Raw genomic sequence first — 18162 nt, forward strand, 5'->3', positions numbered from 1 at the left:
GTCAATAGGAACTTATATTAAGAGGTAATTAATACCTACACGTATCACCTAGAAAGTGGAAATAATTTAAAATATACCTGTGTGCCATTCCACAAACGTTTATTAAGCACTTTCTAAATGATCTCTAGAAGAAAGAAACCCCCATCCTATAATTAACATAAAATATAGTTATCAGACAATTTCCTTTAAGAGTAAGTCTGACTCTGAACATACATATACCATTTAGAGAGTCAGAAAGAGAACTGGATCGTTATGGCGCGGAGAGTAAATGTGTGTCTGCCCTTTACTCTGATTCACTGGCAAAGCCTTTGTGAAGTAAGTGGCTTATGAGGCAGAGCTGTGAGGCTCCATCAAATTGCACCTACTATTAGCTGGCATCCGGGGGAAAAAAACCTGCAGGATTATTTAAGGCACTCACATTTCACTTAGCGATTATAAATAGCAACACCTCAGCTGCCTCAAGTGCTGGTTCCCGTTCTACCAGCGCCCCTTAGTGGACAAGTCGGGGAAGGGCCTTTTGGGTGCAATTCCATCAGAAGAGAGAGGGTAAAAGGATGGGTGGACTCACCAAACGGTCTCTTTGATGGTAATCGTGATGCCACCTTGAGCGGCCGCTCTAAACTGACACAGAGAAGGAAGAGAGGACACAGATGTGTCCAATCCTGCAAATCCTTTCAGGCTGGCAATTGCCTTCTTCCTCTCTAGCTTCCCCAGGATCCATAATAAGATCTCTTGGCAAAGTGACCTGGCAGAAAAAGCAGTTATAAATGAGCTTGTCAACTTACTCTACACATCTAACAAGATAACATAAAAAAAGAAAGGAAGACTGTCAGGTTCCACTGCATTCTAAATGCTGGCACAACCACCTAGTGCTACTGAAGTGCAGGACTGGAAAGTTATGCTTCCCGTGAATTTGGGAATATATCTAATAACCTGAAATTCAATGAGTGACTGGCTAATCTGGGCCCCAGAAGCAACACTGGTAAGACACAGGAGCTCCACATAATTAAAAAAAAAAAAAAAAAAATCCAAGCGTACCATTGCCTTTGGGTCAGGCCCTGTGAACAGAAGTTTACACTGACAAAAACCGTCTATGAGTGGATCAAGGGAAGGTGACCAACAAACTCTTGCTGATGCCTCAGCCCCTTCCATCTGTGCCAATCAGCTAGGATAAGGAGGGAATAAACGTTCACTTATTCCTTCTCGGGCTCTGATGAGGACATGACAGTGCTGTGAGGATTTGGGTTTCAAAACTAAGACAAAGGTTATTTTACGGACAGTTATTTGAAGCCAAATGCACACACTCATAGTCTCCATCTTCCACTGTGTTTTCTCTTGTAGCTGTTGGACTACAGTGATGTGCTGACCAAAAGTTAGAGTCTAAGGCAGTATGTGAACTTTGAAAAATATGTAAGAATGAGTACTTTCCTTCACCACTTAACAACGATGAGGACAACAATCATCTCTCAGCTCTTTTCCAGGGACAGCGCTAAACACTTCGATGCACAGTCTTCATAAAATAACCCTATGAAGAAGGTAATATTTGTAGGGGTTTTCCAAACACTAAAAGTCAGAATTCTCTAGGACTTTGAAAAGGATATAAACCCTTAAAAGGAGGAAAAAACAACACAAATATCTGTGAAAAAAAGAGACCTGATACAAAATGAAGCCTACTTAAAACTCCAATACAAAAGATTATTTTCTGGGTGATTAAGAAATCCCTTCATTCCAAACAACACTGCGCAGCACTCATACTAAATCCAAGTCTAAATTACAGAGTGCCATGTTCAGATCCAGATTTCCCCAACTTGATTTCTCATTCCCGGTAGTTATGATCCCTTCTCTACTTCCTCCTTCCTAGACATGTAATTCCAGTATTTCTCATGGATCAAACACGGGCATGTTTACACATGTAAACAGGGGTTTCATCTCTGATGTCTAGGACGGAGGCTGAGGAGAGCCATTCTAAAAATTACATCCAATCCCCAGCAATCTGAAAAGTGCTCTTTCTTTCCCCAGATGAGCAGAATAAGAGGATCCTCAAATGCTTTCCTGATTTTGAAACAAACAACAAAAAAACCAATTACAAAGTGAGACTAAGTTTTATATTCAAAATAAGAATAAGAATGACATACAAGAAAGATTTCACTATTTATAAGCAAATAAGTTTCTCTAGATTGTTTACCTTATATGAGACACGCTTTGCTTGGTGAAACAGTATAGAGAAAAGAGCACACCCAAGACTGGAAGCAGGGAGTCCACTAAAACCGTCAAAGGTTCGTTCCCGACCACGTACACCTAGGGAAAAGAAAATGGCGAGAGGCACGGTGAGCACAAGGCCACAGGAACAGGAATCAAACACCACACACCTACTAGCAGGGCTCAGAGTCTTATGTTAAGCAACGCTGTTGTCCTAAACTGAATAATTTTAGCTCTAAGACTAAGAAAACCATTTGAGATTGGCAGACAGGCTGAAGCACAGGGAGCCTGAACTGCAGCGGTGCCCTTTCGTGGGCGGCCTGAAGAACTGTCAGGCAAAATGGGTAAATGAACCCATTTTCTGACCCCTTCCTTTCCTGCTTTTGACTACCTTTGTGTCTCCCGCTAGTCTGCCTATTACTCATCTATGCAATAACCGTCTAATTACCAAAGGGCCTGCTCTTAGGAACTAACAAGCAATGCCAAACAGAAAAACTTAAAACTAGATTTGAAAATCAAAACCAAAACCAAAAACACGGCCTGCTCTAGAGTTGTCACTCTAATGTGTGTCTGTCTGGGTGACTCAGTCGGTTGCGCATCCAACTTTTGACTGTGGCTCAGGTCATGATCTCAAGGTTGTGGGATTGAGCCCCACGTCAGGCTCCTTAATGAATGTGGAGTCTGCTTGAGATTTTCTCTCTCTCTCTCTCTCTCTCTCTCTCTCTCTCTCTCTCCTCCCCTCTCGACTCATGCACACATCCTCTCTCTCTCTCTCTCAAAATTGGAAAAAAAAAAAAATCTGTCATTCTTAACATGTAACTGCCATATGGGTATGTCCTATTCTCTCCAGTTCAATAAATGTTAAAAGAAATTACAACGCACTCCTAGCTCTGCATTGACTTTATAGGGTTAAGTGTGTGAGGATGCTGATTTTTGATTTTTTTTTTTTCAACGTTTATTTATTTTTGGGACAGAGAGAGACAGAGCATGAACGGGGGAGGGGCAGAGCGAGAGGGAGACACAGAATGGAAACAGGCTCCAGGCTCCAGGCTCTGAGCCATCAGCCCAGAGCCTGACGCGGGGCTCAAACTCACGGACCGCGAGATCGTGACCTGGCTGAAGTCGGACGCTTAACCGACTGCGCCACCCAGGCGCCCCAGGATGCTGATTTTTGTTAGCAGTAATTATGTCACACGTTTTAGTTGTCACTTCAAAAAGGATAGCACAAATGCATTCAACAAACTTTATTTGAACACCCACTGGAATCAAAGCATGGTCTTAGGCACTGTAGTGAATATAAAAATGAGTAAGAGTTGTTCTCTCTTAATTGCTTGTGATCTAACAGGAAGAATAAAACAAGGAGACCAATTACAAAAATAATAATTCAAAACAGGTAAGTTAAAGAATTAAGAAGAGCAAAACACTATTTTTTTCCAACATTCTTTCTGTAAATCAGGGCCTCTGTAAGCTTCCATTTCCTCATCCTTAAAAATAAGACTGACCTTGGGAGACTGTTATCATTTTTTTTCCATAGGAGACTGTTATAATTTTAATAAGCTAACTGTTTAAAGAATTTAACACAGTAGCTGGAAGATAAAAATGCTGGCATAGTTCCGGGAATACATATCAAGAGTGTCAGTTCCTCAGCTTTCTCCTTTTATCATCATTATCTGTGTCCGCACTATCAGGTTTCAATTAATTTATTAATTAAGTTGTGTTGAAGTGAAGGAGGAATCATTGCTGTTTTGTGGGATCCTACAGGTCACGGAGGCACAAGCTGGAAGACGCTCTGTGCTTTTCCAGAGAATCCTCTCCCTTTAAATCAACCCTAATTTTTCACACTGCTTAAGCCTCCCAGCATCTCTGTGGAGCTTGATAACCAAGGAGTCAGCTTCCTGTGCATGATCTAATCTCCATAAACCCAGCTCAGTGGGGTGCATGGTACGGCAGTGTTCACAGTAATATGCAGGCCTAATTATGATATCATCAATTACAAGTGGTAAAAAAAAGAGAGAGAGAGAGAGAGAGAGAGAGAGAGAGAGAGAGAGAGAATTTCCCCAGATCACGTAAGGGCCTATTGTTTGGCTCTGTGGTCTGTGTTCCCAGAAGTAATCCCTGTGGAGCCATCCTTCCTTATCAGCATCTTTTATACAAAAAACAAAACCCAAATGGAGTTAACTCTCCTTTATTTACTGGCTTGACTGAGACACAGCACCTAAAATTTTAACATGAATTCAATCGAGCCCATTTCTCAGGGGTATATGTTGTTATTGATAAATTGCTCCAAGTTTTAAGTTCTCTTGTCATACTTTTCTGAAGAAACAAGTACTGCTTTTGTATTTAGAAAAAAATCGATCAAAGAGTTTTCTCTGTGGTATCTCAACTCAAATGGCCTCTTTTTGCCACTTATAGATTGTCATCTCCCTTCCAGTATTAAGAGGAAACTTCTCCTTATACTGAGCCCAAAGCTACCTTCCTCTAACTTCCTTGATGGAAGTACTTTGTTGTTGTTGTTGTTGTTGTTTGAAAAGTTTTAGATGGGCCATTCAAACATTCTACCTTTTCCACAGGCCTGCTATGTATTTGACTGTTCAACTATTCATCCATTCATTCACTAATTCAAATATTTAGTAAGCATCTAACCACCATTAATGACTTTCCTCCTATAAATTCCAATAGCACTTAGAGCTGGTAACACAGAGAATGTATAGTTCTCTCTCACCTCTTCAACTAGCCTAGAAGGCAAAAGTGAAGCTCTCTGTTTCAGCACCTATCACAATAGATGATTAAGTTGTGTTACCTGAATTTCTGGTGAATAAGCAGTTGTTACAGAAGTATACAATTTAAAGGAACCACATTGTTACTGTTCTTATGAAGCAAACAATAACTACCATTTACTGCAATGTCTACTCAAGAATAAACCAGGTTATTCAGCTAAACATTTAACATACAATCAATCCTCACCAGAGTCCTGCAGGTTAAGCATTTTTATTCCCATTCTAAAAATGTGGAAGGGGCGCCTGGGTGGCGCAGTCGGTTAAGCGTCCGACTTCAGCCAGGTCACGATCTCGCGGTCCGTGAGTTCGAGCCCCGTGTCGGGCTCTGGGCTGATGGCTCAGAGCCTGGAGCCTGTTTCCAACTCTGTGTCTCCCTCTCTCTCTGCCCCTCCCCCATTCATGCTCTGTCTCTCTCTGTCCCAAAAAAATAAATAAACGTTGAAAAAAAAAAAAAATGTGGAAAACTAGGGCCCAGAGAAGCAAAGTTAGTGGAGCCACGGAATTCTGTTAGTAAATGGCAGAATCAAGGTGAACAAAGGTCTGCCTGACGTAAAATCCATGCACAATCCAGAGACAGAGAGCAGTAAAGGTTGTAAGGGGGTGGGAGTAGGGGAAAATGGGGACTGATTGACTGCTTCATGGGTACGGTGTTTCCATTTGGGGTGATGAAAAAGTTCTGGAACTAGACAGCGATGATGACTGCGTGACGCTGTGAATGCACTTAATGCCAGCGAATTGTATACTTTAAGATGGTTAAAATGGTAAATATTATATTATTTTCTAAAAGAACGAAACACGTACTCGTGGCCTCCCCAAACTCACCTCCCCCTGTGCCTGTTTGCATTGCTTCAGTCCCTAACCCACACCACCTTTACCCCAACCATCTCCCCTCAGAACCAGTAGGCCCCAGCCTGCCAGGCTATTAATAACTCCAGTCCTGCAAGAAGAGTTCCTGAGTGGCACCAGGAGCTCCTGCACCGCCTCCCCTTCCTCCCGCTGAGACTCTTCTCTATTATACAGCCGTCTTCTACCGAGTCTTCCAGGAGGGCTCCAGGGCCACAGCATGGCCTTTCCAAGGACAGCGCCCTCCTTCCAGTCTGTTGCCTGGCACTCAACTCATATGCAGGTTAACGGTTTGGTCTGGACCTCACATCCAACCTTACCCTCTCAGTATACTCCCGAAGTAGAATCTGGTCATTTCCCACTTCATGTGGACTCCCCAGGTCACTGAGTTATATCTGAGTTTAGTGACCCATAAAGGGACACAGGAGGTTGCACCGATTCAGCGATGTCTTGCTGACAGCACAGACAATGAGCAACTGCTCCAGGGAAAAAAAAAAACAAAACAACAGTCCTCCCAACAAAGTCATACTATATATGGAAGCAACTGTTAGGGCCAGTTCCTTCCAGTGTCCTTCATACTAGGCTGGTGACAGTATGGACTGAGGAAGCAGTGAGGGCACAACAGTAGGCTGTTCCTGCCCCACAGAGGACAGGGCCCTACTACCCTGCATCTCTGCTGTCACATCAGGTGTTGTGGAATTTCCTTGGACTGTGCTCATACGTAGTCTCCTGCTATCTGGGGCTCTTGAACTCTTGGAAGTTCAAGTTCTGAAACACAATCCCATATTGCATGTATTATTTCTACCTGTGGAAATTCCCTTTCCTCAGCAGTATACCTACTGGGTATATTTCACATAGGGTTGTTTGTAATACTTCCACTGACCAGCTGCAAGACTTATCACAAATCAATTGACTTATCTGAGTCTCAGTTTCCTTACCTAGGGAATAAGGAGGTTGGCAAATCTATCACCCTCTGACTTGACTGCAAATTTGCTCACTCCCTTCAGTAACCTTCTGGTACTTTAGCCATTAAGAGGTTTAAAAAGAAAACCAACTAGCTGGGAAACATGAAACAATCCTGCACCACCCGAAAATTTTTCCAACACTCAAACTGACCAAGATGTAAAAATTTCTAATCCTCCCCACATGCTTTCCCTTCTATAAGTTCTGAAATTAGAAATTTAAAGCTGAAATCCTGATTAGGTGAAAGATGTTCTGGTTACTTGAGATATCTGTACGACCAGAGATCACCAAACAAAATACCAAGAGGTGGGAAAGCTGAAGCAGGGAAAGGAGAGACAGACTCTCAAGGTATCTTCAATTCTCTGGTGTGAAAAGCCTCTCTGAGAGTAAGTGAAATGGTGCTTCGAAGAAAAGTTCAACTTCCATGTCTATCTTTGGCTCTTCCAGTAGGACAGGACTGAGGGGCAAAATGAGAGACCAGTATGAATCTATGAAAATCATAATGGCTCAGAATAGATCAGTGGAGGAAACGGGTACCAATGACCCACTGGCAGCTTGGGGATTTCCTCATTCCTTTATAGGGATTTCCACATTCCTTTCTGAATGCATCTTGGCTTTCTATCACAGATCCAGCCATGAGAAGAGGTGTGGTTAAGCCTTACAACCCTTCATCTAAGCTCAGAGATCACTCTTACCTAGTAACAAAGACATGTTTCTGGATACTGTTAACAATCCATCACATTCTACTTGTAACTCTTTGTTTGCCTGACTGGGGGCTCCTTGAAGGCAGCAATTGGCTCTTGATCATTTCTGTTATTTGTAAACCTAGCAGAGTAGCTGGCATTCTGTATGTACTTGGTAAAAAAATGTTTTTTCTTGGGGCGCCTGGGTGGCGCAGTCGGTTAAGCGTCCGACTTCAGCCAGGTCACGATCTCGCAGTCCACGAGTTCGAGCCCCGCGTCAGGCTCTGGGCTGATGGCTCAGAGCCTGGAGCCTATTTCCGATTCTGTGTCTCCCTCTCTCTCTGCCCCTCCCCCATTCATGCTCTGTCTCTCTCTGTCCCAAAAATAAATAAACGTTGAAAAAAAAAATTTAAAAAAAAAAAAAAAAAAAAAAAAAAAGAAAAAAAAAAAAAAAATGTTTTTTCTGACTGATTAACTGAATCAAAGAAAGAATAAATAAAGCACACTGAATGCTTTTTATTTTCTCAAAAGCTCTATTTTTGTGGGGGAATTACAATGCTCCCTGTATTTTCTTTTTTGTTGTCTAAGCTGCACCTAGAAGCTATTCAATCAATGTTAATTAACTGAAGAATCCTAGAACTTCAGCCATGGAAGGGAGAGCAGACTGAACAAAAGGAGGTTTGATGTTACTGTTGGGGCTTAGTCAGTACCTATCTTCAATATCTAAAGGACTGAATTTCTCTGGAAGGACTGACTAGAAATTTAAATTAAAAAGGAACAGAAAAACCCAGAGGAATCAAAATGGTCAAAAGTGTTACGAGCAAACATGTGTTTCTGATTCAAAGCAAAACAAAACTGAAAGCGGTCCTCACATGCTCCATTTCTCATCTACTAGACTTCCATTACGTTGTTAGGCATATCCCTTAGAGATCACTGTAGAGCTGAAAGAACACCAGGAAGTCAGGAGTCAGAAATGGGTATGAATATTGTTCCTGACACCTATATGATTGCCCCAAATCACATATTAAGTGAGTGAACACGGATAAGACATTTAAACCTCCCTAGGATTCAGTTTCCTCATTTATAATGCAAGCGTTAAGCTTTTGGCATAAGTACCAGGTAAGATAATGCATTTAAAATACTTTGTAAAATACACAGCCCTGTGCAAATGTTACGTTTATTCCTAAATACTTGCCAATGCTGCTGTAAATGGAACTGTCTTCTTAATTTACGGCCTTATCTTTTATAGGGATGTATACGTGTGGAAATAGAAACATAAATCAAGCTGACTGAATCCTACCATTGAAATTCAGTACAGGCTGGGACTTGATTTTACCCCTGTTAAAGATTAAACTCGTCAAATGCTGCCTTCTAAAATATCACAGGGATCCTTCTGATAGTAATGTTCCAGAACTCCTAATGCACTTACTGAGTTTAATTAAGACTTGTGAGAAGCAAAGGACAAGCCAAGTTACCTAATATAGGATTTTGCACTAAGCATGCTTTCAGAGCGTACTGCATAAAATAATCTTTTAAAAAAGAGTTTCCTTAAACCAAAAGAGAACTGACAGTTTTCTGAGCACAAATCATTTGCTAAAGAATACAATGAACCTACCAAAAGTTACCTGGTTTTTTCCCTGAAACTCAAGCGTTAAATAAGTCACCTAATAGTCAACTCTAGAGCCAGACTAGGTCTGTTGGACTCTAAAGGCCAGGTGGTTTTCACCACACTGTCCCACAGAATCTGAATGTCCTGTCTACCACTTGCATTTCCCACAGCTTTGAAGAATACCTCCTTTGGTCTTCTGCATGTTATTCAAGATCATAGTTCAATTACAGTTGGAAATATCCGAAAGAACGACTGCCTTTAAGGAAGAGCCATAGGTGGGAGAAGACTAACTTTTTACTGCAAAGCCTTTTGCACTTTTTAAATGTGTACCATGGGCAAATATTAGCTTTTCTAAACACAGAGTGAGAGAAAGAGAGGAAATGAAAGGACTGCTTCCTGGACCAGATCTGGCACTCACTAGTATGATTCAGGACAAGTCACTTCGCAATCTTTTGTGTTTTTTGGGTTTTTTTTAGTAATGTCAACACCCAACATGGGGCTTGAACTCACAACCCTGAGACCAAGAGTTGCATGCTCTACCGACTGAGCCAGCCAGGCACCCCAACTTCACAATCTTTTGGCGTTTGTTTCCTTTACTATAAAATAAGGGATTAACTTGGCAAACCCAAAGATTGTACCACACCAACAGTGAACCCTAATGTAAACTATGGACTTTGGTGATAGTGTCGTGCTAATGCAGGCTTATCAACTGTAACAAATGTCCCACTCTTAATGTAAAATGTTAACAGTAGGAGAGGCTGAGCACATGTGGGGGCAGGAGATATATGGGAACACTCTGTACTTTCTACTTGATTTTTCTGTGAATGAAAAACTGCTCTAAAAAACAGTCCTTTCAAAAACAAACAAACAAAAAAAGAAATTAAATATTTCTAAATTTCCTTCCAGCTCTAAGATTCTGTTATAACAATTTACTCTACAAAAACAATTAACTGTTCAGAAAGAGGAGTCAATTGGCCAATCTGAGAGAGTAACTTTAATTAGAAATTTGTTAAGATTAAATGGGGAAAAAAGACTTGGATAATTAAAGTCAGGGATTCCCTGAATCTGGAAACAGAGAGATAAAATGGAAATGAGAATGAAGAATATAAACTAATTAGGTACTTCTAGACTTTCCTGCCCGAAAATTTCTTCTGCCTTAGGGAGTCTCTCAGCAAGTATGGTGAGGAATACTAAAAGGAAACATTCCCCATTCCCACCCCTGGCCCCACCTAGTATCAGATTCTGGCCAGTTCTCTTAAGAGCAAGAAAATGTCCAAATCGTGAGGAAGTATAATTCTCTCATCCTACCCTACCCAGAACCAATCTCTATGCAGCCCAGGCCTCTCTTTACCTTTCTAGGCTAAAGAAAAACATTTATCCCTCTCATACTAGGGAGGACAAAAAAATTAAGTATTCTAGGGTTAGGACCCCCGACATTCAGAGTCAGAAGAAAACAGAATAGAGGTGCCCGGGTGGCTCAGTCCGTTAAGCATCTGACTCTTAATTTTGGCTCAGGTCATGATCTCATGGTTTCTGGGATCGAGCCCCATGTCAGGCTCCACATTGACAGTGCAGAGCCTGCTTGGGATCCTCTCTCTCCTTCTCTCTCTGCCCCTACACGCCTCTCAAAACAAATAAATAAACATTAAAAAAAAATATGGAGACAGAATAGGAAGCCATTGGACTAAAAGTTATTTGAGCTGCAGGGTGCCTGGGTGGCTCAGTTGGTTAAGCATCTGACTTCAGCTCAGGTCATGATCTCACGGTTTCTGGGTTCAAGCCCCGCATCGGGCTCTGTGCTGGCAGCTCAGGGCTGGGAGCCTGCTTTGGATTCTGTGCGTGCCTCTCTCTCTGCCCCTCCCCTGCTTGCATTCTGTCTCTCTCTGTCTCTCAAAAATAAATAAACATTAAAAAAATAAAATAAAATAAAAAGTTATTTGAGCTGCAAATCTCTTTTTTGGCTTAAATCATTTTACCAGATGTAAGGTACACACATAGTAATGACGAGAATTATTTATGCAGAAGTACAAGTGGCTATGCCAAAGTTTCAGTTCAGTGAGCATCTCTGTGTACACCTGTTTTGTTGAGACCTTTCCACCTGGCCCACCAGAGCCACACTGCTCCACTCCATGCTGTATGTAAAGGATGCAAGCAAAGAAAGGCCTTCTCTTATAATTGCCCCTGCCACATTTTCATTCAGCAAGCTGAGGACTTATTTCTTTAAATACCAAAATGTATTTATATTTTACCTCTTTCAGAAGAAAGTATTTTTTAAATGGAGGAGATGCAATCCTTGCCTCCTTAAACGAAGTATACTAAACATAGCAGTCCCAACATACTTTGTTTTTCAAACTATTATGCCCTTTTGGAGTACTTTTTCTGTCTCCTTTCTTGATCCTCTCCGCTGGCACTCTCTCGTCAGCATGCCTTAGTCTAACTAACTTCTAATTTTTTACTTCTAATTCCACTATGGTCCTAATCAGAAAACCAATCGGATCTGGATTGTGTATAAAGTAAAGAGGAAATTGGCTCTGAGGAACTAAGGGGCTCTGCAGCTAGGTATCAAGATGGCAGCCAGATGGGCACCTATTATGATACAGGTGACACAGGACATTCAGTTGGAAACATCGACTGAGGCACTAAGATAAAATAGACTTAAAACTCCAACAGAAGATACCAGACTAAAACGAGAGCAGGACTATAAAAACTTTCCATTCAGAAAGAGAGTAGAGAAGGAACAAATGTGCAGAGACCAAGAAGAGACTGCTGAGGAAGATTTCTTTGGGGAGAGCCATTGGTAGGTAGAGCATGTGACCCTTGATCTCAGGGTGAGTTTCAGCACCATGTTGGGTATAGAGATTACTTAAAAATAAAATCTTTAAAAAAAATAAATAAAAATAAAAATGGGCGAAGAGCAAACCCACAATAAGATACTCCCACCAGCAAGGCTATAATAATGGAGGAAAGGGGGAGGGCAGGGAGGGGAGGAGGAGGAGGAGGAGGGGGAGGAGGAGGAGGAGGAGGGGGAGGAGGAGGAGGAGGAGGAGGAGGAGGAGGAGGAGGAGGAGGAGAAATGGTAGTGGTAGTGTTGGCCAGAGAGGATAAACTGGAATTCTCACACTCTGCTGATGGGAATGTAAATGGTGCCGCCACTTTGGAGAACAATCTGACAGTACCCCTAAAAGTTGAACACAATGTCATCATAAGGTCCAGCGATTTCACTCCTCGCTATATACCCAAGAGAAATGAAAACACATGTCCACACAAAAACTTGTACATGAATGTCTGTAGTAGCATTGTTTACAAGAGCCAAAATGTGGAAACAACAAAAATTCCTATCAACTGACAAAATGCAACATATCCCTAGAATAGAATACCGTTAGGCAGAATGAAATACTGCTCTATGCAACAACATGGATGAATCCTAAAAACTTCCTGCTGGTGAAAATTCAGCTACAAAAGACCACATATTACATAAGTCCTTTTATATGAAATATCCATAATAGGCAAGTCTACAGAGACAGCAAGTCCATTTTAGTGGTTGCCTAAGGTTTGGGGACAAAATTAGAAGAAGGGGGGGTGCCTGGGTGGCTCAATCGGTTAAATGTCTCACTCTTGACTTGGGCTCAGGTTGTGATCTCACAGTTCATGGGTTCAAGCCCCACATCAGGCTCTGCGCCATCAGCTTGGGATTCTCTCTCTCCCCCTCATTCTCTGCCCCTCCCCCACTCACACGTGCTCTCTCTCAAAATAAATAAATAAACTTTTTTTTTTTTTTTTTTAATTAGGAGAAGGGAGGGGCACCTGCGTGGCTCAGTCAGTAAAGCATCCAACTTTGGCTCAGGTCATGATCTCGTGGTTTGTGGGTTCAAGCTCTGAGTCAGACTCTGCGCTGACAGCTCGGAGCCTGGAGCCTACCTCAGATTCTGTCTCCCTCTCTCTCTGCCCCTCCTCCACTCACGCTCTGTCTCTGTCTCTCTCTCTCAAAAATAAAGAAACATTAAAATTTTTTTTTAATAAATAAATAAAATAAAATTGGGAAAAGGGAGAGTGAATGGGGACGGGGATGGGTAATGGGTATGGGGTCCTTTTAGGGGGACAATAATTTTCTAAAGTCAGATTTGTGGTGATGGTTGCACAACCCTGTGACTACACTAAAAGCACTGAGTTGAACACTTTAAATGTGTGAATTGTGGCGTATGTGAATTATATCCCAGTAAATCTGTTAAAAAGAAAAGAAAAAGAGAGAGAAAACCAGAGCTGGACATGTTCCCAAATGCCTCTCTAAAATTAAACACCCTCTTGTACCCTCTTGCTACCCGGTGAGCTGCTGGATCATTCAACTATCCCAGATGTTTTCCTTGTTTCCTGCCTTTGAGCTGTGCTCTGTAATTTAGTATTAGCAGAAAGTTAATAAAGACAACACAGCCTTTGTTGCTAAACTTTACACAGTGTTTACCATTTCCCCCCAACATACACATTTCCTTTGTTTTCCCAGTGCAGCTGAGCTGCCAAACCCTTGTAGGGAGAATAATTACCCTTCCGCACCCCTTCCTGCTTTCATAACCGCCCCAATCTTTTGTGCATAATCAAGTGTTTACAGCCAACTAATGTTTTGCTTGCCTCTCCAGGAGGTTTTAAATTCACCAAACTGTTCACCAAATTAGGAGGGTTTTTTTCCCTCCCCCTTTTTTGGGGAGCAAGAATAGGAACAATGGCAGGATTCACTGTTTCTGGATCTCTCCATTTTTTAGATGCTAATTCACTTGCCAGAAAGAAGCTGATTTGCTTTCTTTTTCCTCTAAAAGCAATTTTTTTTTTTTTTTTTTTACTTCCCAGAAATACTATGAGGGGTTTGTACCAGAGTGTAGTCACAATTAAGTTCTACCCCTGACACCACTTTCAAGTCTTTCTGACATTCCACACCCACCACTTAACAGTTTTCATCATGATATTCCTCAGATGGTGTGTGACTGAAGACAACCTTTCTGAGAGTTAGCTGGGCCTTGTTCTCTAATTCAGAACATTTGCTTTCTACACTGTTCTATATAATTTCTTATTTTTCTACAATCAAAAATGTCCTTACCTATGAATATGTAGAACAGGATATAAAAACTTTCTTTTCATAAGTCTCTAAATGAGGCATTAAAAAAAAAACAGCATTATAGTCACTAAGTTAGGTTTTATCTATAAACAATCTGATGCTATATTTGTATGCCAGGTCCCTTTTATTTAATAGTGAAATTAAATGAAACAGCTTACTTTAGTAAAAAGTTGAGTGTTGAACAGAACGAGTTTTGAATTTTTAAGCGTGAATTTTATACCTACAAATCATGAATATCATACATTAAGTTTAAAACAAAAGAAAACAGGGACACCTGGCTGGCTCAGTTGGAAGACTGTGTGACTCTCATTCTTGGGGTCTTGAGTTTGAGCCTCACGTTGGGTGTAGAGATTACTTAATAACACTTTGCTGAGGCAAAAACAAAACAAAAACAACCCCCCCCCCCCAATCATCTGCCTTCTTATGTGAAAGAATACGACTTAAGGTTTACTCTACACCGTCACTTACTGCTAGTAGGAATGTAAACTGGTGCAGCCACTTTGGCAGTTCTTCAAATGGTTAAACACAGAGTTACCATAAGATCTAGCAATTCTACTCTTTTTTTTTCAATTTTTTTTAATGTTTATTTATTTTTGAGAGAGACAGACACAGAATGCGAGTAGGTTAGGGGCAGAGAGAGAGGGAGACACAGAATTGGAAGCAGGCTCCAGGCTCCGAGCTGTCAGCACAGAGCCTGACGCGGGGCTCGAACTCACGAGCCGTGAGATCATGACCTGAGCCGAAGTCGGACGCTCAACTGACTGAGTCACCCAGGCGCCCCTCTAGCAATTCTACTCTTAGGTATATACCCAGGAAAATGAAAACATATGTATGCACAAAGACTTGTACACAAATGTCCATAGCAGCATTAATCATAATAGCTAAAATGTAAAAACAACCCAAATATATATCAAAGGATGAATGGATTACAAAATAGAGTCTATATCTACAATAGGATATTATTCAGCAATAAAAAGAAATCAAGTCTTTGGGCATCTGATTGGCTCAGTCAGTAGAGCATGCAACTTTTGATCTTGGGGTTGTGAGTTTGAGCCCCATGTTGGGTATAGAGATTACTAAAAAATAAAAGAAATCTTAAAAAAAAGAATGAGGTCCTGCTTTGTGCTTAATATAAACCTTAAAAACATCATGCTAAGTAAAAGAAGCCAATCACAAAAGACCATATAGTGTATAATTCCATTTATATGCAATGTCCAGAATAGGCAAATCTATAGAAAGAGAAAGCAGATTAGTGGTTGACTCGGGTTGGAGGTTGGAGGGGTTAGGAGTAGGGAGAAATGGAATAAAGGGTGGTAAAGGGTTTTGGGTATAGTGTGGGATTTCTTTTTGGGTAATGAAGTATTAGAATATACTTCTAATATGCAAGACTTAGATTATGCTAAAAAGCCATTGATATGCATACTTTTTTTTTTTAAGGTAAGCTCCACAATCAGTGTGGCACTTGAACTTGAACTCCCAAGATCAAGAGGTGCATGCTCTACTGACTGCGCCAGACAGGTGTCCTGATTTGCACACTTTAAATGGGTAAACTGTATAGTATGTGAATTACAACTCACAAAGCTGTTTGAAGAAAGAAAGATCTACTTTACAGCCAAATGTCCATCAACTGATGAACAAATAAACCAAATGTGGTATATTCATACCATGGAATATTACTTAACAATTAAAAGGGACAAAATATTGATATATGCAACAACCTGGATAAACCTCCAAAACATTATGCTAAGAGAGGGTGCCTGGCTGGCCCAGTCGGTACACTTGATCAACAGTCCGTGACTCTTGATCTCAGGGTCATGAGTTCGAGCCCCATGTTGGGCAAAGTGATTACTTTGAAAAAAAACAAAACATGGAAACACCCCCCCACACACACAAACACACACACAAAACATACTAAGAGAGAGAAGTCCACCACAGAAGATCACATGTTGCATGGTTCCTTCCCATGAAATAGCCATAAAGGCAAATCCATAGAGGTAGACAGATTAGTGGTTGCCTGGGGCTAAGGGTGGGAACAAGGAGTGACTATAAATAGGCACAGGGACCTTTTTAGGGTAATGGAAATGTTCTAAAATTGTAATGTATTAGTTTCACAACTCTGTAAACTTACTAAAAATCATTGACTTGCATACTTAAAACATTATTTTATGTCTGTAAAGTATATCTCAATAAAGTTGTTTTATAAAAAAAGATTTATTCTAGAGGCGCCCTGGTGGCTCAGTCAGTTAAGCATCCAACTCTTGGTTTCGGCTCAGATCATGATCTCATGGATTTGTGGTTTGAGCCCTGAGTGGGGCTCTGCGCTGGCAGTGTGGAGCTAACTTGTAATTCTCTCTCCCTCTCTCTCTGCCTCTCTCTGACTCATGCTGCCTCTGTCTCTCTCAAAATAAATAAACTTAAAAAAAAAGATTTATTCTAAAAAAATTTTGAAGAGGCAATTTTTAAAACGGACAAAACGTGAATAGGCAGTTTACAGAAGAAAAAATATGAATAAACCTAGAACACGAAAAGATGTTCAACTCACTAGTAATAAGAGAACTGTTAACTAAAACCACAATGTACCTTTAGATGGGAAGCCATGGAAATGTGACCAGGGATAGGTAGATAGAAGATTTCAACTGAACTGGTAATGTTTAATTTCTTAAGCTGAGTGGTGGGTACATGAGTGTTTTACTCTGCATTTTTTATCTGTTTGAATTATTTCATAAAAAACTAAACACTTTCTCTAAAATGCTTAATTTATTGCCATAGAAAAGAAATGAGAAATGTGGAGTATAATTTTTAAAATTATTGATAAGTAATTTACATGCCATAAAATTCATTCTTAAGGGGTGTCTGGGTGGCTCAGTCGGTTAAGCATCCAACTTCAGCTCAGGTCATGATCTCATGGTTCGTGAGTTCAAGCCCCACATCAGGCTCTGTGCTCACAGCTCAGAGCTTAGAACCTGCTTCTGATTCTGTGTCTCCCTCTCTCTCTGCCCCTCCCCTGCTCATACTCTGTCTCTCTCTCAAAAATAAATAAACATTAAAAAAAATTCACTCTTAAAATGTACACGTGGCTTTTAGTATATTCACAAGACTGTATAACTATCACCACTGTCTAATTCCAAAACATTTTCCTTACCTCACAAAGAAATCCGATACCCATTAGCAGACACTCCTAACTCCCCAGCTCCAGCCCCTAGCAACCACTAATCTACTTTCTGTCTCTATGAATTTGCCCAGCCTTAATATTCTACATAAATGGAATCATACAACGTGTGGTCTTTTTTTTTCTGGTTTCTATTAAAGTTTAAAATGTGTTACTTTTAAATGTTTGCGTTGTGGCATGTGTCCATACTTCATTCATTTTTATGGCTAAAAAATATTCCGTTATATGCATATATCACATTTGTGTATCTATTTATCAGTTGATAAACATTTGGGTGACTTCCACGTTTGGGCTATTATGAATAATGCCGTGATGAACATTTGTGCACAGATTTTTGTCTGAACATGTTCTCATTTCTCTTAGGTATATACCTAAGAATGGAATTACTGTGTCAAATAGTAATTCCATGTTTAATGTTTTGAAGAACTGCCAAATTATTTTCCAAAGCAGCTGGACCTTTTTACATGGAAAATAATTTTGAAAGCTATTTACTAGCGTGGATATTTTTCATAGTAAAATACTATTATAAATTTATTGAAATAAACCTTAAGAAAGAATATTTATCCCAGCTCCATCTGGCCCTAACGCAATGGATTTCATTTTTTGTCTAAAAATATATGTTTCATATATATTTATAAGACTGTAATCATAGAGAACATACATTTTTTTTTTCACTTCAGTAATATATTTAGGTAGTCATTTGCAAGATTCACTTATTCAGACTTACTTGTATATGACGGTGATTACTTTAGAAAGATATAAAGTAGACTCAATATTCTCATACACTTTTGGAAGCCTATAGCACTGCAAATGCC

The 18162-nt window shown here is 40.4% G+C and overlaps 1 protein-coding gene across 3 annotated transcripts in view; it reads right to left on the reverse strand.

Annotated features, from left to right (window-relative positions):
• TANGO6 (transport and golgi organization 6 homolog) overlaps positions 1–18162 on the reverse strand; it is a 190640-nt gene that overhangs the window by 135880 nt on the left and 36598 nt on the right. For all 3 annotated transcript variants that reach the window (XM_047834685.1, XM_047834686.1, XM_047834684.1), the window contains exons 8-9: positions 2186–2298; positions 569–745 (exon numbers count right to left, since the gene is read on the reverse strand). In XM_047834685.1, the coding sequence (XP_047690641.1) occupies positions 569–745; positions 2186–2298 (290 nt within the window). The remainder of the gene's footprint in view (positions 1–568; positions 746–2185; positions 2299–18162) is intronic.

Source organism: Prionailurus viverrinus, chromosome E2, assembly GCF_022837055.1.
Source record: "Prionailurus viverrinus isolate Anna chromosome E2, UM_Priviv_1.0, whole genome shotgun sequence".
NCBI lineage: Eukaryota > Metazoa > Chordata > Mammalia > Carnivora > Felidae > Prionailurus > Prionailurus viverrinus.